Consider the following 23690-nt stretch of genomic DNA (forward strand, 5'->3'; position numbering starts at 1 on the left):
CTTTTTAAAACGCCTCAGTCAGTCTTAAGAGGAAAGAAGGTATATTTGAAGACAGGTTGCCAAAGGTGGAAATGAACTAATATATCAAAATGGTGCAGACTGTCCATTGTACCAGAGCAGCTATTTTGGTTCTGGTCCTCCATGGACCAATCAGCTCCTCAGTCAGACTGATCATGTTTAGGGCTGACAAGATATGAAAGAGCTTTGTAGACTTCGCCCCAGAATTGACCTCCTGACCTTTGTGTAGTGCACCTATGCAGCAGAGTGTGGGAGTCACTGAACAGCCTTTCAAGACAAAGTAGAGCTTGAAGGTTCATCACTGCCCTTGGAAATAGAAGAATGACAACAAGTGAGTCCAGGCTGACTTTAGTCTCTGTACAATAATGTCTGTGAGATAATGATGCAGACTGTAGACAAGCAGCTCTTAGAGGATATTTTCAGTCTGTATTAAAGATCAGGAAATTGAGCTTGGACTTGTTGTTTTATTTCTCGTCACTGCATGACAATGTGCCAGAATCCAAACTGGATTGTAAACTGGATTCTAGATCACATTTACTCTGCAGTAGGAGATGTTCCTGATACTGTTTAGCAACTGTTTAGCATCTCTGATGTTTCCTCTCCAACTTCCTTTTGGGTGAAAATTAAGAGATTAATGACATGATTTAATTAGTTATATAAACTGAATTATGTCATCTACTAAAGTACATTCATTACAGTGTTAAAAAGAGACAACAAACATACCTGTTTGGGAATGTCTGCAATTTCATTTTCCTCTATAATAAAACAATGAAAAAAGTCTTAATCAACAATGTCATGACCTGTCAGAAAGTATCATCCATCAACACTATGATAATGTTTGTATTGTCTAAATACAAACAAATAGCAACAAATCTTACCTGATACTGTCGGAGATCCGCTGAGCGTTTGTAATGTTTCTCCTCCATTTCTATTTTCATTTTGGTGAAATATTAAGAGTGGTTTCTTCTTTATGATAAAGTAAACTGATATAGCTATGACAATTAATAAAACAGGCACCACAATCACACAGATCACAGTTGTTATCACATGTGAACTTTGTTCTCCACATTCAGCATCAGTTGAATCAGTTCCTGGTTTGATCAGCCGAGGCTTTGGTGATTCACATCTGGAATGACAGAGGGACATTTTTACAGGAACGTTTATAGATTCCACTAATTCATTGCTGTTGTTAGAAACCAGCTGTGTCCACGGCTGATGTCAAGCTTCACTTACTGTGTGTGTGGTTGACAAGATGTAAATGTCCCATCTGAAAATGTTCCATCACTGCAGTCAGTGCACTCAGTGTCCCTGAGAGCTGTTCCTGCACAAATACAAATATACACATTGAAACTACTTCACTTTACATATTATGAAGTCATCAGTGTTATATGACATCATCACTGTCATCACATCTGTCTGATTTCATTTCAGTGAAGCTGAAGCTGACACTTGAAAATCACACATCCAATAATAGTCCTTTGTTTAATAATGATTGTTGACAAGTTTTTATATTTCACCATCTTGTCATTCTTGAGCAACGATGGAATCAGATTCATAACCAAACTACTGTTTGAGAGAAAACTACAATGATCGAAATGTCATCAGCTTCACTGCTTCATGCAAATACTTTCAATACTAAAGATATTTATGCTAATATGTTCATGCCAGTAAACAACTAGATTGTCAAGAAATTGTTCAAGTTTCACTCAAACTTTTGTCTTTTGACCAATGTAACATCCATTTTGTCTGGTGAAGGTAGTTATGACATGAAAACAAGGAAAGTGATTCATGAAGAGAAAACTATGTTTTGTGCCCAAATAAAACAAATCTATCCTGACAGAAAGAGCAAGATTAAAGTAAGATAAAGTTAAAAAAAAAAACAATAAATAAATAAAAGGGGTGGGGCTAGAAAAGTTCTCTACTTCATCCTACGCCCTTTTCGGACATTGAAAGGTTATTATTTGTGTGGCTTACTGATAATTTGCTGTTTTTTTGTTTTGTTTTTTTTTATTTGCCAATATATTTTATTTTGTTCTTTAAACATGTTCAAAATAAAACAATCTAATCTAATCTAATCTAATCTAATGAGGGCTGCAGCATGGCAGGTACCAGTGAGCACAGGACACCAACAACTGAAATGCTAGCTATGCTAACAAACCTTCCACTTTCCACTCAGTGATGCATGAAAATAGTTTCTGACTTCCATCAGTGGAGGTCAGACACCATCAGCTTCTAGAAGCATGAGGCTTTCAAACCAGTGGTGTAGTGGTGTCTTGGCAGGGTAGACTGTGGCCCATGCAGGTCTAACTTTACATACACACAACGACACCTCTGTTTCACACAGTGAACAGATTGGAGAACACACAGAAGTTGGAGAGCTGCTACAGCAGAGTGAAAAGTTCACCACATTCTTTCTTTCCTTTCAGGGTAAAAAAGAGCAGGTATGAAGATGATGTTTACACACCTGAAGCCGAAACACACCTGCAGTGTACATTGGTCAAAACAGCTGCCCTTGGTATTATTTTCTCTGTAAATCAAACATCTACTGACTGTGACACGTGTGGACCAATACAATGGTGGTAATTGAGCATTTGAAAAAGTGAAACACAGGTGTGACACATGGACAGTGGTACTGTTTTCTCATCACTTGCAATGCAATTTCTGATTTATTTCTCTTCCACTTTGGGGCTTTTTCAATCAGTAGGATGTTGACACAGAGAAGGAAGGAAAGAGGTGTTGAGTTCTAGCTAATAGTGAGAAGCTAAGCTTCTGCTCCCACTCATGTATTCCAGTCACCCTGTAGCTGCCACACTGGAAACTTTCAGACAGTTTTATGTTGGACAAATCTTCAAAACACAAACTCATTTCATCTTCACACCATTTCTCAGGAGCAATTTATACTGAATAAGTGTAGAAGCCAAGATAGTATCTTATGTTTTTACACAGGCCTTGTTTGTACCTTTATTTGTTAAAATCATGTTTACTTCACATATACTGCACATAGTAACTAATCAACTATGAGGGTTTTACTGGTGCAAAAGTTCCACTTGACAGCAACAAGTTGACTGGTCTGTGTTCAGTTGTGACTTCTTCTACAGAATTATTGAGCTGCTTTTTTCCTGCTATCTAGTGGACAGAAATCAATACGTGCAGCTTTAATAAGCAACTTGTTTGTCAGGTCATGGTGTTCCCATTTAAAACTTCAACTACAACTATAATCTTAAAGTCAGCATGAGAAAACCAACCTTTTTGTCTGATGTATTGTCCTGGTTGACAGCTTGTGTGTTTCAGTGCTTTCACACAGCCGTCCTCTGTGGGGTCCATACAGTAGAATCCCTCCAGTGGTTGACAAACTGTATTTGATGTTGATGTACATGATGTCTTTATCTGCAGACCAGAACCTGTCAACACATACAGAGGTTACATATGAGATACTAAACTTCTCTTCTGTTCAATCTACTAGACAGCAACAGCATGCTGATATTTTTTCTGACTTACAGACAATCTTCAGTTTTTATGACATCTTTGGGAAATGTGAAACAATAGTTTCTCCCATTTATGAATTCATGGGAAAATATCTGCATAAATGAGGGCTGGAGAATAAAACCACCCATACATATCACCCCGTGGAAATGTGATTTCTGTGAGGAGAGGTCGCTTCTAATATTACTGCAAGTCCCTCTGACACAAAATAGCTCACAGCTGTTTAAAAACTGAGGAAAAACAGACGACACCAAAGTCTCAGCTGATAACTTGCTCACAAAACCAAACAGAACAAACTTCAACATCAACGTCAGAATTTGGAAAGTGACAAACTTCTCATGTGACAACAGCCTGTTGTGGCACTAAAACTGTCTCACTGGCAGCATTTCATCACATTTCTCTGTGATATTTGTTTCTACATGCAGTCTGTACGTTTAAGTAGTTATAATTAAATAAAGCATTATATATAATTATTAATTAATTAAGCAGTAATGTGCTTCAACAGAGGGCAGTATGCTCCACATAAAAAGAAAAGTGATTATTGATCAATCTCAGATTAAACTGAGAAAACAACAGCACAGATACAATCCTCTAATCATCATTTTCCTCATTGTTGTCATGTAGAAATTTAATGTTACAGTTTTATTGGGAAACTTGCTTGTTAGGCTCTAATTTCCACTGTGGAAGTTGTCTCAAGGCAGTAGACTCGTCATGCTGAGTCTCTGCATCTTCGTAATGAAGCCACCAACCAGACAGTTTATTCACTTCTTACAGCATTGACAGTGAGACTTGCAGTAAAAAACATTTTTACTGGCCTTAAATCCATACTAAAGCTTCAATTTCTGTCAATAATATGAATATAAATCTACCTGAATCACAGTTTCCACAGGTTAAACAATATTTAAGTCCAGTGGGATGATTCATGTAGGTTCCATCAGTGCAGGGCAGACAGGATGTACTTCTGAACTCTGTACAATCTGTTTTAACTCGACTTCCTGTGGAGAAGAAACAATTTATTGTCATAATAATTATCATATTATTTACATTATATTTTATATAATTGCTTTTCTCTCTCTAATCCCTCTTGTTCACCAGGTGACAAATATCGTACAAGCATTGTATCTTTCTGTAAATGTTCTGTCATGTCTGAATTAAGAAACAAGGAACATACCAGCAAGACACATAGGACAGCATTCTCCTCCTATTTGGTACTCTGCACGATGACATGTGAGGGAATGTCCACTGAAGACTTTCAGTATTATTATCTGTGAAGAGTAAAAACAGTTTTTTGTCTCAGTGAAACCTGGTTGAAGTTAAGATATTGTTGAAAACTGTCCTGAATAACTTCCTGCTTTAATCAGAGAAAGGCAGAATAAAAGACATGACATATACAACACATAACAATGAGGTGGAAAAGAAGAAATGGAGGAATAAAACATGTGATGGTGATAACTGAAAGTGAAGGGAAGGTCAGTGGAGGAGGATGTCAATGGAGGTAAGAAGAAGGAAGAGAGGACCTGAGGGGAGAAGATGACGGCCAGGTAGGACTGAAAAAAGAAGATGAAGATATGGAGACGAAGATGATTTCAGAAGATGACTGAACAGTAAAATGACCAAAGAACACTTTTTTCTTTCCACTTTATGACTAACTGATTTTTAACTTTAAACAATCATTTGTATTATTGAGTTTTTACATTTTTACACTTCTGAGCAGTTTAATGTTATTTGTACAGTTTTATTCACTATGTGTGAAGAAGCATTTTTGCACTTCCAAAAAGTGAAAAAAGTCCTTGATGTGAGACCAGTCCTACACTACTATATAACATAGTTACAATTACACATAATCATATGTCTTCAATAGCTTTAAATACATTTATAAACAGTTTTAAAACTGCTTTACATGTGAAACAGTTAATAAATGCTTTATAACACACTGTGATATTGTGTGTGAAATGTCTTATAATTGTTCTAGATCAAAACCTAGTATATGTCTGGACTGTGTATGGTCACTGTGTCAAACTGTGTCCAGTGTGTTACAGTGATAGTCTGTTGTAGTGTCTATAATGTGAATTCCTGGATATTAAATGTTCATCAGCAATTTTCAGTTCCAGTAATGTTTACTGAAGTAGCAACATATGACATGGTTAAGCTACGTTTGAGTAAAAAATAAGGTTATAAATACAGTTGCAAGAACAATACTTTCCACTCATATCTTGAGATGTTTGATTTTATTATTTTAATTTTAATAATAACTATCTAATTATCTGTTGACTCCCCCTGCTCTGTCATCTGTTTTTCTCTCTCTTGTTTTCACTCTGCATTGAGTGTTTTGCATTATGATGGTTATTCGGGGTGTTTTAACTGTACGCTCTCCCTCCTGCCTCTGTGCACTTTTTTTCTGCCTCTTTCCTGGTCGTTTTCATGGAGGCTGCGGTGTAAATTGTAAATGAAAGTTTTGACAGTATTTTGGTTGCAAGTTCAGGAGGCTTATCTCCGCCCAGTTACCACAGTTACAGTCAAATCAAGCGCACCTGCAGAGCAGCTGCCCCACACTAACCTGATATGACAGCAACAGGAGTCGCATGTTTTACCTGCAAGACTCTTTGTTTTAATGCTGTTGTTCATCCTTTGAGATGTGAAAACATCAGAGAAATCAAAATCTTGCATCCTTGTATTAGTTCAGTGATAAAATCCAAACACAGCGTGGAGCGTCTCTCCTGCCGGCTGCTGACAGCGCTGCCAGAGAGTCGATCACACTGGACCGTAGAGAGGGAGACATAGAAACACTGGTACACTTCTGTTTAAACAGGAGTTTAACTGACTTCTCTGCATTTAACACTGAAGCTACAAGTCTCAGAGCTCAGAGCAGAAACACAGTCACTCTGCATCATGCAGCTATCCTCCACTTCTATTCTGATTCATTCTGAAAGAGCAACGACCAATGAGGAAACTCAAACACTAGGCCAGCCTCACTCTCTCAGGGACTACTGCGGTTAAAGGGCTGGTCTGTGGCTGGTCCAGCCAAAAAAGGATTTGTACATGTACATAATTATATCTTAATGATTATCACACTATAAATGTATCCTAAACTATTATAAGGACGTTTCAAATATTCATATTATCAACAACACAAATCATAATTAATATTGTTGGCAATCCATCATCCATCTATCTATCTTTCAGATTTTAGAGAAGCAACTCTACTGGTTTGTCCTCCTCTTGTCACTATGAATTCTTTTCCAGGAGTCTGCAGTTTGTCATTATTTATACATTAAAAGTCAGTGTTCAGCACTTCACCTTGTCAATAATCCCCTGACCGCCCCAAACCAGCCTCGTTACGTCACACTGGTATCAGAGAGGCGTAATTTAGCACTCAAATTTTTGTTTGCTCAGTATATTCAAGACTTAAAACAAAGTGGTCACAAGGAGAGGATGACTTAATAAGCTGCATTTATTGCATAGCAACGCAGAGCACAGCATCCAGAGTTTTGGAGGAAAACATTGATATATTTGTTTGTCCGTCATCCGTGTTAGAGCTTTTTCTCTTTTTAGGCGGTGCCATGCTCATGTTAGCTAACCTGCATCCCATACGCTCTCACTCTGCAGTAATTTAAAGGGACTCTGATAGCAGTGGCACTCTGTGACATCAAGAGTTTCCCAGGCAACAACACAGAGGTTGACTCACGTTTCAGAACAGTGTTGTACAGAGGCTCCCAAACACATATGATTATTGATTTCCGAATGAGTGGATATTTGGCCTCATTTTTGGCATTCAAAAAATATTTTTTGGCCTGGTGGGTTTTCTCGTTGACCCGGTGGTCCACCAGGACTGTACAATTACAGGGGAAACACTGGACTTTATTGAACAAAATAAAAATAGTGAAAATGCAGTAAGACCACTTGTATTGTGACTGTTTCATCACGGTCTCAGATTGAATCCATCCATGTAAATGTTAGAGGTCCACCGATTAACAGCCTGAACGATTACTGGATCAGATTTTCAGTATTTTTACAATTATCTGAATCGTTTTTTGTTTTTTCTGATTGCTGAAGGTCACCTAGGGGGATCCTGGGGGCTTGTTCCCCTGTAATTTTTTTTTTTTTTTTTAATGGTGCATTCTGGCCATGATTTTTATCCCTGGCAACTGAACAAAACACTATTAGGCCTACTTATTCTAACTATCCAACTATATTTTAGAATAAAAATAACACAAATATCTGTGCTTATTATCTTTATCAACTTTAAAGGCAACAGAATCTACATCAGTCAGTAGCTGTATTTCCATTATTTTATATGCATTTGACGTTTCGTATTAAAGAAGTTTAATGGAAATGCCAAAATTCGAAATAACTTCCTGAATTTCGCAAAAAAAGTTTTTTCCCTCCCTTGAGTGGATTTTAGAAATGTCAAAAAAGAGTGTGTGCACAAATAGGTAATGGAAACACATTTATCTAAATAAATAATGACGTAGCAAACGTTTAACTCAAATGACTGATCAGCTATTTCCACTCTCCGTGTCTCCAGGGAGCATGAAGCATTAACAATATTAGCTGACATGAAAGAACAGTTAAGACTCGGCTGACTGAAACAAATTCTTGAAGACTTCTCTCTTCAAGGCAACGTAACTATTTGCTTTGTTTCAGGTTGGCAACGTTTACTTCTTCTACTCAGTTTACTGGTGGATTATCAAGGTTTATACCACCATCTTCTGACGAAGCTATGCGCTTCGTAATCTAGTTTATTCACCTCAGATCAGTTGATGAAAACGCACCTAATTCTCATTTTCCTTTTTGCAACATTTCAAAAGTTTGCTTCAAATTCTCTTGTGAATCTAAAGGAAACACAGCTATTAAAAGAAAAAAAGTTAAAATTCAGTCACTTTCATATTAACATATGTGACTGCACACTGACAATCACTTCTCTTATCAATACTCCTTATCGGTTCTTTTTTATTGCTAAATAATTGCTTTTTAAAATATATATTATTTTAAAAAAGATAAAAGTTAAGAACAGGATTAGAATTTATTATATTTTAAATATTACTAAACATTGTTTCTAGAGCAGCAACAGTAATGTTTATAACAGAAAAGTTACCATATAAACTCAATAATATCTAAACTAATCTAAAATGTAGATAAAAAAATAATATGCAAGACATTGAAATACTGAGTGATTTCTAACATCCATAGATAAATAGTGCATCACTAGTTTCTAACCTGCTAGAATCTGCTTTCCTCCCTGCGTACAAGTGTGAGGCACACAGCAAATCACAAGACTCAGTGTCATGAGGAAATGAAAGAGCATTTGTTGCAGCAATATCAGTTACACAAGTTCTCAATTCTGTGAAACAAATGTCTAACATATGTTAATCTCTTCTGTCTCCTTAACTGAACTGGTTAAGTCCAGCAGAATGCTGCTACAAAAGAGTGAAAACTGTGCCAAAATGTTTGTTCTCTTATCTTATAAGATTGACACATGAGAAGAATCACATGTCAACAGGGGCAATGGTGAACATTGTGTTGTCCCAAGTTCATTTATTGATCCATAATTTGACCACAGCAAAAAAAAAAATGTTGGCTATAATGTTATTTCTTACACGTCACATACCAGAGCCAGTCAAACTCTCAGTCTCAACCCACAACTACTAGTAACGTTACTGAAATGTGTCCTGAATCTGTTTCTTCTAACTGTTAGAAATGTGCAGGATTGTTGTTGGAGACTTTAGGCGTAATGGAACTGCATCTAAGGCCTGTTAATTCATACACTGACTGCTTAGATAGTGAACAATTGTCAGAGTTAAACAGTCATTTCTATTATTATCGTACATATTCAGCTATAGTGATCATTAGTAATGAAGTAGCCTAGTTCTGAATGACAGGTTCCCTGCTATCACATGTTGTTAATATATAGCATTTATTGAAATTAACTAAAGGCTTTCAAAAGCTTTTTACTTTAATAAATGAAGCATCATCATGTGTTAAATCATGTGTTCTAAATTTTGATGGCAAAATTTTCATTTTTACTGCAAATTTATATTGGTTCTTCATATAGGTTATTGGTCTCCTTGATTACTAATATTCGGTATCGACCCTGAAAAAACATATCAGTCGACCCCTAGTGAATGCAGCATTCAGATTGTACTTAATGTGTTTGTGTAGATCTGTGTCAGTCCCCCAGATGGACAAATGTGTGAACAACTTAAACAACACAGTAAATTAAAGAGTGAGATGTGAGTATAATTGAAAGTGTAGACTACTTGAATTCTGGTGGAATTATAACTTGCATATGTATCAGGTCTCATTAGAGAGTAGTTTGAAAACATTATTAATATTACTAATATGTAATGCAGCTGATTTTGAGCTGTTGGACGTATCAGAGCTGTTCAACAACACATGACCCCCACCAGCCCCCCCTCCTTTTGTTATAAACTATTTTACCAACAAAGTTGCAGCTGTCAAAGGTTTTCTTCTCAAAGTCATTTTGTGGATCAGGTTGACAGTTTTGATGAGCTGAAGACATCATCTCACTGAGATCTGGCATGAGGAAAGATGTCACATCCAAATCTGAGGGACAGAATCTAGAAACAAAAAGAAAACATATAAATACTGCACTAAACAGTAAGTAACCTGGTTACTGTGGGTAAGAGATTAAGAGTAACTGGGTTAACAAGTAGATTTCTACTGGAAAACCTCTGATTTCTAGTCAGGTTTAAACTATCTGCACATGAAAAGCTGCAGAAGTGATTTAAAGCAGGTTGAGCCTTTTTCTCTCCTTTAGTGAGATTAAACTGAACATTAACCTTTGGCCTTGTACAAGGCTCATATTTCAGCTCACTGCCATGTTCCAAGGTTGAACTTCAGTCCTGTTTGTTTCCTGTCAAAGCTCCTTCAGTCATGTCACTGAGTCTCCTTACTCGTGATTTAAACTGAAACTGAAAGGTTTGAATCACTGAACAGCAGGCTAAAGGATACTTTAATTGTTACAGTTTACAATGTTCTCTTACAAAACGTTATTAACAAAACCAATATAGGCAACAAGCAAGCAGACGTCACAGCTTTAACAAAAGATCCGTTGTATTATATCCAGGATCAGAGCCACGACTGTAATCTGACTGCTGGTGTCCAAACAGTTTTCTAATATATTTTACGAACATTTTAGTGAAGTCAGCGGCATTAACAGCGACACAATACTTTTGTTAAATACTTTAGTTTGAAACAACAACATAATATTTCAGCCTACTTACTTGATTGCTGTATAACATAGCCGAAAAGCGCCGGAGTTCCCCGTTTTACTTCACTTCAGGGCGGGGCGAGCGGGAACTGGCCAGGGTTCATGGAACTCGCGGGCGGGGCCAGCAGGGGAAATAGTACTAAGCAAACACCAGTGACTCAGCCACGGAACGAGAGAGGGGCGTCAACTGAAGTTTAAAAAATGCTTGATCGCCATGTCATTCACGTAGATGTTAAGTAGTTGCCGGAAGTTCTCCGCGGGCATATATATATATATATATATATATATATATATATATATATATATATATATATATATACATACATATACATACATACATACATATATATATATATATATATATATATATATATATATATATATATATATATATATATATATATATACATACATATATATAACAGCAGCAGCACAATGATGTTAAGTGTGCTTTACGAAATCCATTGCGAATAAGTAGAATTAAATTAATCTTTCTGTATACAATTCTTATGTGCCCCTGCACTTATACATTGATACATAATATATTCATATTCAAAACAACTGTATTCACTTTTTGAATGCAAAAGGCAGAAGTTTCTCTTTAATACGTAATTCACGTGTTGAAACGTATATATTCAACGTTTCTGTGGTTTGCAGAAACGTTCAATGCAAACGTTTTCTTCTGGCGACTGGGTTGAACACTTCCTACATTATTTGGTCAAGATTAATTGTTATTGAACCCATTTTGTAAAGGTGCTGTGTTTTTCTTAAATGTTTTGTTATCGACAATAGTTGAAGTGCGGACTGGTGAACTTCCTTAAACTGCGTGTGACTGTTAAAACTGTAGTTTGTTGTTTTTAGTGATAAATGTTAGTTTGGTACCTTCGTGGCACACCGGACAACACTGTCCGTCACATGTGGTGTAACTTTACTCCTTTACTCGAACACATTATTGTACCGTGAAGACAGCGAAACACCACGTAGAATAAACAGCCGAGGACTGTGAGACGGAGCTCAGAATCAGTACCAGACAAGTTCAGCTACTCTGTGACACTTACCAGAAACAGCAACGACGAAGACATGATGTCACATGTTACCACCTCGCTTTATATAGTTTTGAGCCATTTAGTCCAGCGTTTGTTTGTTTGTTTTGTTTTTTAAACAAACTACTCAGAACAAAAGTTAAAACACTTCCGCAGGAAATCAACATCAGTCAGGAGGAGGAGCTGATATTTACGTAAATATCAGCTCCTCCTCCTGACTGAATGCAGAGTGTGTGCAAAGCAGTAATCAGAGCAAAAGGTGGCTACTTTGAAGAAACTTGAATATAAGGCGTATTTTCAGTTGTTTTACACTTTTTTGTTAAGTACATATTTCCACATGTGTTAATTCATAGTTTTGATGCCTTCAGTGTGAATCTACAATGTCAATAGTCATGAAAAGAAAGGAAACTCATTGAATGAGAAGGTGTGTCCAAACTTTTGGTCTGTACTGTATAACCACAGATCCTAGCAGACTAACTCTAGCAATACAAACAGCAGGTCGAGGTGAGTGGATTTTAGAAAAAATTTAATAATTTCAAGCAAGATGCACAAAATGCTTTCTAGAGGCAAGAAGACAAACCTGATGTCATGCTATAAAAATAAAATCAGGAGCAACCAATCATAGTACTAGAAAAAGTTAAAAAAAAAAAAAAAAAAAGCCTCACAATAAAATGATAATATCTGGAACAGTGTAATGACATTTTAATAAAAACAACAGTAGCCTAAATGGAAGTAACAGTAATATTCCATCATTATAATAGTCGTAATGTCAGTTGCAGGTATAAGTAAGTGTGTAAGTAAATTTTAATAGTCAGTAATCAAATCTGAGGTCATCTGAGAGCATCAACTGGAGCCTGTGGAGTTTCTTCATCTTTATTCTTCATCAAAACTGACAAGGGTACAAGAATTTCTCCATCAACTGACCACAGTTTGCAGGTACGGGAAAAAAGAAAAAAAACAATTAATTAGTCAAGTATGAAATTGGTAAAGTAGTAAATTGTATGTAGAATTTCATGTTATGAGTCTTACTGTTAGTGTGAAGAAAAATATCAAGATGTACATTTTTATATGTAGGATCTAAACTTCAGGGACGCACTGATGGTTGACTTCCTCCTCTCTCCACTTCCAGCCAGCATGTTGTGAATGACTCTCCTGTGAAATACTGTAAAAGTGTGTATACAGGAAGAGATTTGTATCTTGGTTTAGTTTTGCTTTGAGTAGATAATTTAGTTTCATTTTGTTTGTTGATTTGCTGTTAGCCCACCCTGAAGCCAAAATGTCCCTAATAACTGAGTGAATAAATACTTTTGAGGGCTGTGATCCTTGTTGCTGGTGCTTCTTGGGAGTTGGGAAGAGGGGAGTCTCATTTCTGTGTTGCACCAGGGTTTCCCCTACATTAGTGTGTAACAATAGTTAAAAAGCTGTTTAGCAGTTACAGCCTCATGTTAACTTACTAAGAATGGTCCCAGTGGCTTCCTGAGGTAGTATACGGATGTTAAATGTGTAACAAAGACTGTCCTGGTGTTGGATCAGTACTCTGTATTGGCATATACTCTGGGTTTAGGTACTGGAATCAAATCAGTAGAGAAGAATTTGGATCAGTGCATCCCTAGTGAACTTTCTATCTAAGTATTTATGAAGAATAACTTGACAGGTTGCACATATCAGTTGTTATTCACCTGCCTGACATCCAAAATAAAGCACAATATTAGCACCAACAGTTAGTGAGCTTTAGTTGAGTCCACTGGAGGCGAGGAGGATATTAGACAAATTAGGTAGACATGCAAAACAAGCACTAACCTCTGCTCACAAGCCAGGCAAGTGTTAGTGAGAAAACCATTAACAATGGTGAAAATAAAGAGTAGTGATTTCTTGATGCACTTCTGCAGACGACATCATTTGTCTGGTTTCCTTCTTTGACCATCACTTCAGTTTCTGAGCAACTGTTGGATGAGAAAAGTAAAAGACTGCTTTATTTCTTTGTTATTGGATTCCAATGGAATGGGACTAACCCCCACACCTTTTGGTCTGCCACAGCACCCCCCAACTTAAGACTCTTATATTATTTCTATCTCTGTCACATGGTCACTGTTTGTCTATCATGCATTGTCTTATATGTCCTGTTTGTATGTCCTTTTACTGTGCCTGCCTCATGAGTTGCTCCTCAGAGATGAATGAAGTTTTTTTAATTTAATTGGCAATGTCTTGAATATTCCCATGCATGATGATTTGTTCCATTGATGCAAAAAACCCAGTGCACACTTGTAATGATCAGAGTGTTATATAGCAGGGAAAAAATCTTCTTTTGCTTTGCTTTTTGTGCTTTTAGAGAATAAATTAATAAATAATCAATGAATAATTGAATAGAAAAGTGTCTTACATTGTCCAAGTTGTGCAGTTCACACCATCCTGTGAAAAATAGCCCGGCTGACAGTTATAACACACTGTATCAGTGCTGCTGGTTCCTTAGAGAAAGAGACACATCTGAGATTACTCACCATCACTGATCATTCACTGACAGAACAGTCTGACTTTGACATTTGTTACCAGGTTGTTTTATCCTCTGACCAGGTGCACAGTGTGTGTTTCTCTGTCAAATTGCATCACACATCCAGCTGTTGAATCAATGTTGTCCACAACGTCCCTGCAGGTGTGTCAGGCTCCTCACCTTCACCATATAGAGCCAACTTTCTCTATGACTATTACAACAGGAACAGAAACCTTCCTAACTAGATAAAGACTGGATCAGAATGGCTGCTGTCTGTGACTCACCTACGTTTCAATCGCCAGACAAAGTCCAAAACAGAAACGACCAATCAGACGTTTCTGTTGTGGCACCATGTCCTATCTGAACACTGGTGTGAGGGCTGCAACATGGCAGGTACCAGAGGGCACGGGACACCAACAACTGAAATGCTAGCTATGCTAACAAACCGTCCTTCCACTTTCCACTCAGTGATGCATAAAAATAATTTCTGACTTCCATCAGTGGAAGTCAGACACCATCAGCTTCTAGAAGCATGAGGCTTTCAAACCAGTGGTGTAGTGGTGTCTTGGCAGGGTAGACTGTGGTCCATGCAGGTCTAACTTTACATACACACAACGACACCTCTGTTTCAAACAGGAAAGAAGGCAAATTTGAAGACAGGTTGTCAAAGGTGGAAATGAACTAATATATCAAAATGGTGCAGACTGTCCATTGTACCACAGCAGCTCTTTTGGTTCTGGTCCTCCATGGACTAATCAGCCCCTCAGTCAGACTGATCATGTTTAGGGCTGACAAGATGTGAAAGAGCTTTGTAGGCTTCGCCCCAGAATTGACCTCCTGACCTTTGTATAGTGCACCTATGCAGCAGAGTGTGGGAGTCACTGAACAGCCTTTCAAGACAAACTAGAGCTTGAATGTTCATCACTGCCCTTGGAAATAGAAGAATGACAACAAATCTGTGTGAAGGATCTACTAAGTGGAAATTTTATGGAACTTGTCCCATCTTTAGTTGTCATGGAAATGGTTCAGTTGTTGACACGACACAATTTCGACCATGTGATACATGGTCAGTGGACGACTGGAGATCAAGGACACTTCAAATTTGACCAGAGACCATCATTAAACAGAGACAGTGGTCACCATCTGCCCCCAAATACAACCACCTGTTATCACATGACCAAAGTTCCATACTAAGTCACATGATAACAACTGAATCATCTCCATGAGTGAACTCCATTAACTGATGAAGGCCATGAGATGTGGTTGAAAGTTCCAGATTACTTAAAAAAAAGTAGATTATGAAAACAATTTATAATGAATAAGTGTAGAAGCCAAGATGGTATCTTAGATTTTTACACAGGCCTTGTTTGTACCTTTATTTGTTAAAATCATGTTTACTTCACATATACTGCACATAGTAACTAATCAACTACGATGGTTTTACTGGTGCAAAAGTTCCACTTGACAGCAACAAGTTGACTGGTCTGTGTTCAGTTGTGACTTTTTCTACAGAATTATTGAGCTGCTTTTTTTCCTGCTATCTAGTGGACAGAAATCAATACGTGCAGCTTTAATAAGCAACTTGTTTGTCAGGTCATGGTGTTCCCATTTAAAACTTCAACTACAACTATAATCTTAAAGTCAGCAGGAGAAAACCAACCTTTTTGTCTGATGTATTGTCCTGGTTGACAGCTTGTGTGTTTCAGTGCTTTCACACAGCCGTCCTCTGTGGAGTCCATACAGTAGAATCCCTCCAGTGGTTGACAAACTGTATTTGATGTTGATGTACATGATGTCTTTATCTGCAGACCAGAACCTGTCAACACATACAGAGGTTACATATGAGATACTAAACTTCTCTTCTGTTCAATCTACTAGACAGCAACAGCATGCTGATCTTTTTTCTGACTTAAACACAATCTTCAGTTTTTATGATTGCTTAAATTTCTGCTAATAATATGAATATAAATCTACCTGCATCACAGTTTGCACAGGTGAAACACTGTTTAAGTCCAGTGGGATGATTCATGTAAGTTCCATCAGTGCAGGGCAGACAGGATGTATTACTGAACTCTGTACAATCTATTTTAACTCGATTTCCTGTGAAGAAGAAACAATGTATTATCATTATAATTATCATATTATTCACATTATATTTTAAATAATTGCTTTTCTCTCTCTGATCCCTCTTGTTCACCAGGTGACAAATATCGTACAAGCATTGTATCTTTCTGTAAATGTTCTGTCATGTCTGAATTAAGAAACAAGGAACGTTTAGCTACGTAAAAGTCAGCTGTCAGAAAAAGCATCACTTTGTTTTACTGCTTATAAACAAGCAGTGAACTGTATTGATCAGCCCAGAAGTGATCAATTCTGTAAGTATTGTTGCTGGCAAACATCCTGCTTTTATGTTTCAGTTAGATCTTACCAACAGAACATCTAGGACAGCATTCTTCTCCTATTTGGTACTCTGCTGGATAACATGTGAGGGAATGTCCACTGAAGACTTTCAGTATTATTATCTGTGAAGAGTAAAAACAGTTTTTTGTCTCAGTGAAACCTGGTTGAAGTTAAGATATTGTTGAAAACTGTCCTGAATAACTTCCTGCTTTAATCAAAGAAAGGCAGAATAAAAGACATGACATATACAACACATAACAATGAGGTGGAAAAGAAGAAATGGAGGAATAAAACATGTGATGGTGATAACTGAAAGTGAAGGGAAGGTCAGTGGAAGAGGATGTCAATGGAGGCAAGAAGAAGGAAGATTCTTTCAGATTTCAGGAAAGCATCTGAAATATGTCAGAGACACTGATTTCTTTTAAGGGGCCACAAGCCAAAAAGTTTGGGAACCACTGGTTTAATGATTAACAATGTGCTGTAATTTATAAACTAATCATTATTGTTATGTTATTTTATGAAAAAATTTCATCTGAAAAGTAATAAAGCTGTTAAATAAATGTAGTGGAGTAGAAAGTACAATATTTCCCTCTGAAACGTAGTAGAGCGTAGTAGAGAGTAGTAGTATAAAGTAACATAAAATGAAAATACTCAAGTAAAGTACACACAAAAATCACAAAAGAGCGTTATGAGTCAGCGTTTAATTCGGCGTGTATCTGATCCACCAACCAGCACGTATTTTAGTGAGAAATCTGAATTTTGTAGACAGTTCGCCTTTCATTCCCATCGTCTTCTCCCACTAAAATACCGTAGTTAACTAAAGGAGGCTGGGAGCAAGTTGATGTGACAAAATGTAAAGTTTATACAGAAATACGTTTATCTTTATGGATTATATTGATGCTGAATTGACAATAAGAACATTGACATATAAGGCCTTTTATGTTGTGTTCCTAGTTATGTGTTTCTGCGGACATGTAAGGAATTGTTAATACGTCCTATTTCTTAAAGGGAGTTTGGCGTGATATTTTCCCCGGAGAGCATAGGGAGCTTCAGTTTAATTCAAACTGCTCACCACTACAGATAAGTTACTGCTAAAGTATGATAAGCTTGACTGACGTTAACTGCTGTTAGTTATTGGTTTGATTAATGGTTTAATAATGTATGTTTGTATTGATTACTGACGGTGGCTGATCAGGCTAATTATCAGCTAACTGTACTCAGTTTCTAATGGTGGTTTACAGTAAATGGTTGCCCTTTGTGTGTGAACCATGTTCCTAATGAAACTTAAAACTCAGCAGTCTCGTTGCCCTTTAGCTTGAGCTTCCCTGTTTATAAGTCACATGAACATGTATTCACCCAATAAAAGGAAAATTTATCTGTATATGACCTCTTTCTGTCAGCTGCTGTGTGTCTGCAGTGTATTTAATGCTTCTTCACATGATTTCATGTCAGTTGGAGGCGTTAAACCTGTGACTTTCTGCCTTTGTATAATTATCCAGACTGCTGCTGTTTCGTGCTGTTTGCAGGGTTTAAAAACAGAAATACTCCAACATCCAGTAGCTGAAAGTGAGTTAATGGTTAAAGGTGGTTTCTGTGAGTAGGTATATAAACTGTGTAGCTGTTTTAATGTTGTAAAAATACCTTGTTTTCACATAAGGGCAGCTGTGGCAAAAAGCAACTTCTGTTGCTGCTCCATTGTTCAACAGTTTTCTTCTTGTACATTTCCACCAGGATAGAACAGGAAATCTCTCTATATAAAGCAAGGAATCTCTGTCTGTCTGTCTGTCTGTATATATGTATAAATGTATGTATGTCCTTCACATCTCTCAAGAACTGTTCATCCGATCTACTTCACACTTGGCAGGTGCATTGCTGGGGATACAAAGAAGTGCATTGTCGAAATTTGGTGCAATTTGGACAAGCAACACATTTAATATTAATAAACTTGAAATAAACACGTGAAAAGTGAGCCCTCACTCTGCAGCAGCGGGACGGGGCTTCTGGGCTCTGCTACTGTAAGTCATGGTCAGAGCTGTACAACCCTGCCATGACAGAGAGGAGGGGACGACATCTCCCTTTGTTTTATAACGTTAGAAGTTAGGCTTTGTTGTAGGTTTCCTGGCTCATTTTTTAAAAGTCTAGAGAAAAAGAGAGAGAGAGATGACTAGCGAACTGAGTTCACGAGCGAGCGACAGAGGGACAGTGCTGGTGAGCAGATACAGCAGTGGAAAGCTTTCTCTGACAGAGAAAGCCTGTGAATAACAGAAATGAAACGTTGGGTTGATGCAGCTGATTTTGAGCTGTTGGATGTCCCAGAGCTGTTCAACAACACATGACCCCCACCAGCCCCCCCTCATTTAGTTATAAACTATTTTACCAACAAAGTTGCAGCTGTCAAAGGTTTTCTTCTCAAAGTCATTTTGTGGATCAAGTTGACAGTTTTGATGAGCTGAAGACATCATCTCACGGAGATTTGGGATGAAGAAAGATGTCACATCCAAATCTGAGGGACAGAATCTAGAAACAAAAAGAAAACATAAATACTGCACTAAACAGTAAGTAACCTGGTTACTGTGGGTAAGAGATTAAGAGTAACTGGGTTAACAAGTAGATTTCTACTGGAAAACCTCTGATTTCTAGTCAGGTTTAAACTATCTGCACATTAAAAGCTCAACTGGTTTAAAGCAGGTTGAGCCTATTTTTTCTCCTTTGGTGAGATTAAACTGAACATTAAACTTCGGCTCATATTCCAGTTTACTGCCATTATCAAAGGTTAAATTTCAATCCTGTTTGTTTCCTGTCAAAGCTCATTAAAACATATTACTGAGTCTTCAGAGACAAATGTCTGATATTCGAAGCAACTAAAACTGAAAATGAAAAGTGAAGCTGAACAGGATAAACGTCATTTTAAGTGCTAAAGTTTACAATGTTCTCTTAGACACCATTATTGAAAAAAACAATATAGGCAACAAGCAAACAGACGTCACAGCTTTCACAAAGACACGTATTACGTCCGGGATCAGAGCCACCACTGACTGCTGGTGTATTAACTTTTCTGTTTTTTTAAGCACGTTAGTAAACGAGACCATTGTGTTGTGTTTTCATGTTCGACAGTCACGTTTTCAACGGTACCATCAGTGACACAGTACTTTTGTTAAATACTGTAGTTTGAAACAACAATATAACATTTCAGCCTACTTACCCTTATTGCTGTGGAACATCATCGATTAAGGATAAGTTCCTGATCTTTTTCTTCATCTTCTTTGTACTAGTGCTCGTTCCAAACAGGCGTGTTTTGAACGGGCAGATTGCTTATTATTTCTTGAGAACCATAAATACGTTGATATATATGTACATATCCCTCCTGTCGCCCTTCCTGTCCCGTACACACCCGGCATCCTCTTGCGCCGGGTCAAACCGACCCACGGCTTCGAGGACGAGCAGCCGGAGGAGTCGGCACACGCGGGGCAGCGCAGGAGCGTACAGCCTCCACATACACATCCCTCCTGTCGCCCCTTCCCGTTCCGCGCACACCCGGTGTCCTCTCGCGCCGGTTCAAACCGACCCACGCTCCGAGGACGAGCACCGGGAGGAGGGGGCCAGCGCGCCGTTATTCTCCTGCAGCTGTAGGTGGCGACGACTTTGTCCAGGTTGTCCACGCCGCCTTTGTTGGAGTTGTACTCCAGAACGATGGCGGGCTTCTTATCGGCACGCCACCACCGCCGCGGGCCTACGACGTCCGCGGTCCGCGCGTGGAACGTGCTGAGCAGCAACACGTTCTTGTTTTTCTTGGCCAGGTAGGAGACCAGCGTGGTGTCGCACGTGAAGGCGAACTTGGAGGAGAGGACCCGTCTCCCTCGGAGTGCGAGCAGGGCATCCGGTAGCTCGGGTTTGTTCTTTCTGATCGTGCCGAGCAAGGTGTCGTTCCTTTCGAGGAGGAGCCGCTGCGCGAGTTCGTAGGAAGTGAAGAAATTGTCGCAGGTGATGTTGCGACCCGTCAGGCCCTCCGTTACATCGAGCACCACGCGCGTCGCCTGATTCTTCTCTGAGCCTCCTCGTCCTTTTCCCTTCTCCCCCCCTTCTTCTCCTCCTCTTCCAGCGGCGGGCTTCTTCCCCATGTAAAGTTGCATTTTCCAAGCGTAGCTGGATCTGGCGTCGCAGGCCACCCACACCTTGATCCCGTACCTGGCAGGCTTGTTCGGCATATACTGTCGAAAGGAGCAACGGCCTTGGGTGTTGAGAGAGAGAGAGAGAGATTACAGAACGGTCTATTTTATCACTCCACTACCACCCTATCTTTTTCTCAGTTCCAACTGAAAACCGTGAGGCCCAGGGTTGTAGAGGGGCGGTAGCCGCTCAAACCCACGTGTCCCAGACCTTTCTCACGGCCGCCAGTTTGTCCGAGGCATGTCTCTCCGCTCTCGTCTCGCGGTCATCGAACCGCACCAGCTTCGAGTAAACGTGAAAGACTTTGAGCGACATCGTGGCACGGAAAATCGCACATCCACTATCCGCGTCCCACAGGCTGGCGGTGGCCTCGTCTCGGGACCTGTACACGCCGGCTAGGATGAGCAGCCCCATGTAGGCGCGCAGGTCGATCTCATCCATCCGCTTCCAGCCGTCTCTTCCGTATTTCCTAAGACCCTCGCGATTAGTCTCCTCCAGGATGATTTTGTCTATTTCCAGTTTGAGGAAGAGGCAGAATGTCAAGACGATATCTCGGGCATTGGAAGCTGCATAGGCTGTGGGCCCCAGCGGCCAGGGCTGCTGCCGCTGCTGTGAGGGCATTGTTTGGTACGGTGCAGAGGACCAAGTTATCTTCCCGTTTCTTGACAGGAACGTCTCTGGTGCAACAACAAGGTTTTCTTCTTCGTCTTCTCCTTCTTCATCTTCTCTTTCTTCTTTTCCTCCTTCTCCCGAGGATGATGTTACATTTTCCTGCTCTAATGAGGTGTATCCTTCCCGTTTTCCTTCTCCCTCTTCTTCTTCTTCTTCTGATACATCCTCCTCTTCAGAGTGAGGCTCTCCTGACAAGCTCTCCTAGGGTCTTTTTGGCAGCGAAACACCTCGTGTTCTCCTCGTTCCTCCTCATCCTCCTCTGTTCTCTCCTCTTGCTCCCGATCACTCTTCTCCTGCTGCCATCGCAGCTGCCTCATCTTCCTATCCTCTCGCTCTCGCCGTTGCGAAATGCTCTCCTCTCGTTCTCGACTCCTCTCCTCTTCCTTCCTCCGCCATCCCCTCGTCCTCCCATCCCCTCGCTCTCGTTCTGGCTCTCTTAGCCGTCGCGTCGCATCTTCATTTTCTTCGCCTTCTTCTTCTTCTTCTTCTTCACATGGCGAGTTGGAAAAAAGCTGTTTAGGAGCCTTTGAGTGGTAAAACGTCGCGCTGTCATGGTTGTTTGCTGTGGGCTTGCCGTGTGGTGGCAGAGACGGGTAACGTGGCGGGGGAAGGGGGTAATATTAGTACGTGTCTTTTTTTTTTTTTTCACTCTGGTTTTCTCCTCCCGTCCTTTCCACCACGACACCTACCTTTTTGGCACATCTTGCGTCGGAGAGGTCGTTTGCGGCGGCTGGTCGCCTCTCACTCTTCTCCTCTCTTCCTCCTCTTCTTGCTTCGTACTCACCTGTCGTTCTTCACGCCGTGAACGCGTCAGAGAGGTTCTCCGCGATGACCGGCCGCCTCATTTGCGTCCGTTGTCCTGTTCAAAGTTCTCCTTTCGTCGTCCTTTCCTCTCGCATTCGCTTTGCCCTTTCCCCTCCTCCTCGGAGTCCAAGCGAGGTTCACGGGGCACACCAGGTCCCTCCCGGGACAGTTTCGGCGGCGAAATGTATCGGCGCTGAGAGGTCATTTGCGGCGGCCGGTCGCCTCCTTCTCTTCTCCTCTCCTCTTCTTGCTTTGTACTCACCTGTCGTTCTTCACGCCGCAAACGCGTCGGTGCGGAGAGGTTCTTCGCGATGACCGGCCACTTCGTTCGCGTCCGTTCTCCCGTTCCTCGCCCTCCTCTCGTCGTCCTTTCATGCGGTGAAAGGCGTCAGCGCTGAGAGGTTCTTTTTAGTTATCCTTAGAAAGAGATAGTTCCTGTTCATCGTCCTCTTCCTCGTCCTGTTCCTCGTCCTCCTCTCGCCGTCAGCGCTGCGTTCGCTTTGTCCATCCCTCAACCCCTGCTCATCATCCTCCTCCTCGGAGTCCGAGTGGGGTCTTCGGGGAGAGCCGGGTCTCTCCTCGGAGAGCCAGCGGCAGCGAAACGCGTCGGCGCTGAGAGGTTGTTTGCGGCGGCCGGTCGCCTCTCGCTCTTCTCCTCTCCTCCTCCTCTTCTTGCTTCGTACTCACCTGTCGTTCTTCCCACCGCGTTCTCCCCCCGAGACCTTGTCGGCAGCGAAACACATCGGTGCGGACAGGTTCTTCGCGACGACCGGCCACCTTGTTCGCGTCCGTCCTCCTGTTCAAAGTCCTCCTCTCGCCGTCCGCGCCGGGTTCGCATTGTCCATGCCTCAACCCCTGCTCATCATCCTCCTCCTCCTGGGAGTCCGAGCGGGGTCCGCAGGGCGAGCTGGGTCTCTCCTCGGAGAGTTATTAGGGCCTGAGCCCAAAGGGCGAAGACCCTATTGTTTTTCGTGTGTTTGTTTCTTTCTTATTATTATTAGGGCCTGAGCCCAAAGGGCGAAGACCCTATTGTTTTTCGTGCGTTTGTTTCTTTATTATTATTCTTTATTAATACGCCACTTCAATCCTTAATTTGACCCCCTAAACATGCTCAAAAACTCACCAAATTTGGCACGCACATCAGGTCTGGTGAAAAATTTGATAAAATGTAAAAATAAACCCCCGAAGTGCCAAAATGTGCTCGAGAGCGCCACCTATGTATCTAAAACGGCCGCCACGGCCCGTAGGAATGTCGTAGAGAGATTGAACCAAAACTCAATTATTCGTCTCATCAAGACCTACAAATCATATGCTGACACCCCTGACCTAAATCCAACAGGAAGTCTGCAATCAGCTTTTCAAAATAAGACTTTGCCCCAATTTT

General features: G+C 40.1%; 2 protein-coding genes and 1 long non-coding RNA gene across 5 annotated transcripts; all 3 read right to left on the bottom strand.

Moving 5' to 3' along the window:
• Positions 1 to 354: 354 nt before the first annotated feature.
• LOC122995630 (tumor necrosis factor receptor superfamily member 14-like) lies at positions 355 to 11903 on the bottom strand. 2 transcript variants are annotated; one of them, XM_044370970.1, is made up of 8 exons: positions 11791 to 11903; positions 4673 to 4766; positions 4371 to 4496; positions 3264 to 3419; positions 1252 to 1339; positions 897 to 1144; positions 742 to 773; positions 355 to 627 (listed from the first exon to the last, which is right to left on the bottom strand). In XM_044370970.1, the coding sequence occupies exons 1-8, from the start codon at positions 11812 to 11814 to the stop codon at positions 586 to 588; spliced, it is 810 nt and encodes a 269-aa protein (XP_044226905.1). In that variant the 5' UTR covers positions 11815 to 11903; the 3' UTR covers positions 355 to 585. The 2 variants fall into 2 exon arrangements, with proteins under 2 accessions (XP_044226905.1, XP_044226904.1); XM_044370969.1 differs by lacking the exon at positions 11791 to 11903 and adding an exon at positions 9940 to 10041.
• On the bottom strand, positions 10042 to 10981 carry LOC122995672. Its single transcript, XR_006406828.1, has 3 exons — positions 10746 to 10981; positions 10337 to 10433; positions 10042 to 10079 (listed from the first exon to the last, which is right to left on the bottom strand). It is a non-coding gene; the product is annotated as an uncharacterized LOC122995672 (long non-coding RNA).
• A 383-nt stretch (positions 11904 to 12286) lies between the features above and the next one.
• On the bottom strand, positions 12287 to 22931 carry LOC122995626 (tumor necrosis factor receptor superfamily member 14-like). Of its 2 annotated transcripts, XM_044370947.1 has the most exons (8): positions 19866 to 19957; positions 19041 to 19180; positions 16692 to 16785; positions 16238 to 16363; positions 15924 to 16079; positions 14156 to 14240; positions 13576 to 13718; positions 12287 to 12694 (listed from the first exon to the last, which is right to left on the bottom strand). In XM_044370947.1, exons 2-8 carry the CDS (start codon positions 19080 to 19082, stop codon positions 12606 to 12608), a joined length of 735 nt encoding a protein of 244 aa, XP_044226882.1. In that variant the 5' UTR covers positions 19083 to 19180; positions 19866 to 19957; the 3' UTR covers positions 12287 to 12605. The 2 variants fall into 2 exon arrangements, with proteins under 2 accessions (XP_044226882.1, XP_044226881.1); XM_044370946.1 differs by lacking the exons at positions 12287 to 12694; positions 13576 to 13718; positions 14156 to 14240; ... (1 more) ...; positions 16238 to 16363; positions 16692 to 16785 and adding an exon at positions 18081 to 18801 and having other exon boundaries at positions 19866 to 22931.
• Between the last annotated feature and the right edge of the window lie 759 nt (positions 22932 to 23690).

Source organism: Thunnus albacares, chromosome 13, assembly GCF_914725855.1.
Source record: "Thunnus albacares chromosome 13, fThuAlb1.1, whole genome shotgun sequence".
Lineage (NCBI taxonomy): Eukaryota > Metazoa > Chordata > Actinopteri > Scombriformes > Scombridae > Thunnus > Thunnus albacares.

What these genes read in the sequence shown, in the direction of transcription:
- LOC122995630 (XM_044370969.1), bottom strand. Translation starts at nt 9,981, where the DNA reads ATGACTTTGAGAAGAAAACCTTTGACAGCTGCAACTTTGTTG. An exon ending in TGACAGCTGCAACTTTGTTG is followed by an intron (nt 4,767 to 9,939) that starts GTAAAATAGTTT and finishes TACTCTTCACAG; the next exon opens with ATAATAATACTGAAAGTCTT. An exon ending in CTGTGGAAACTGTGATTCAG is followed by an intron (nt 3,420 to 4,370) that starts GTAGATTTATAT and finishes ATGTGTTGACAG; the next exon opens with GTTCTGGTCTGCAGATAAAG.
- LOC122995626 (XM_044370946.1), bottom strand. Translation starts at nt 20,868, where the DNA reads ATGCCGAACAAGCCTGCCAGGTACGGGATCAAGGTGTGGGTGGCCTGC.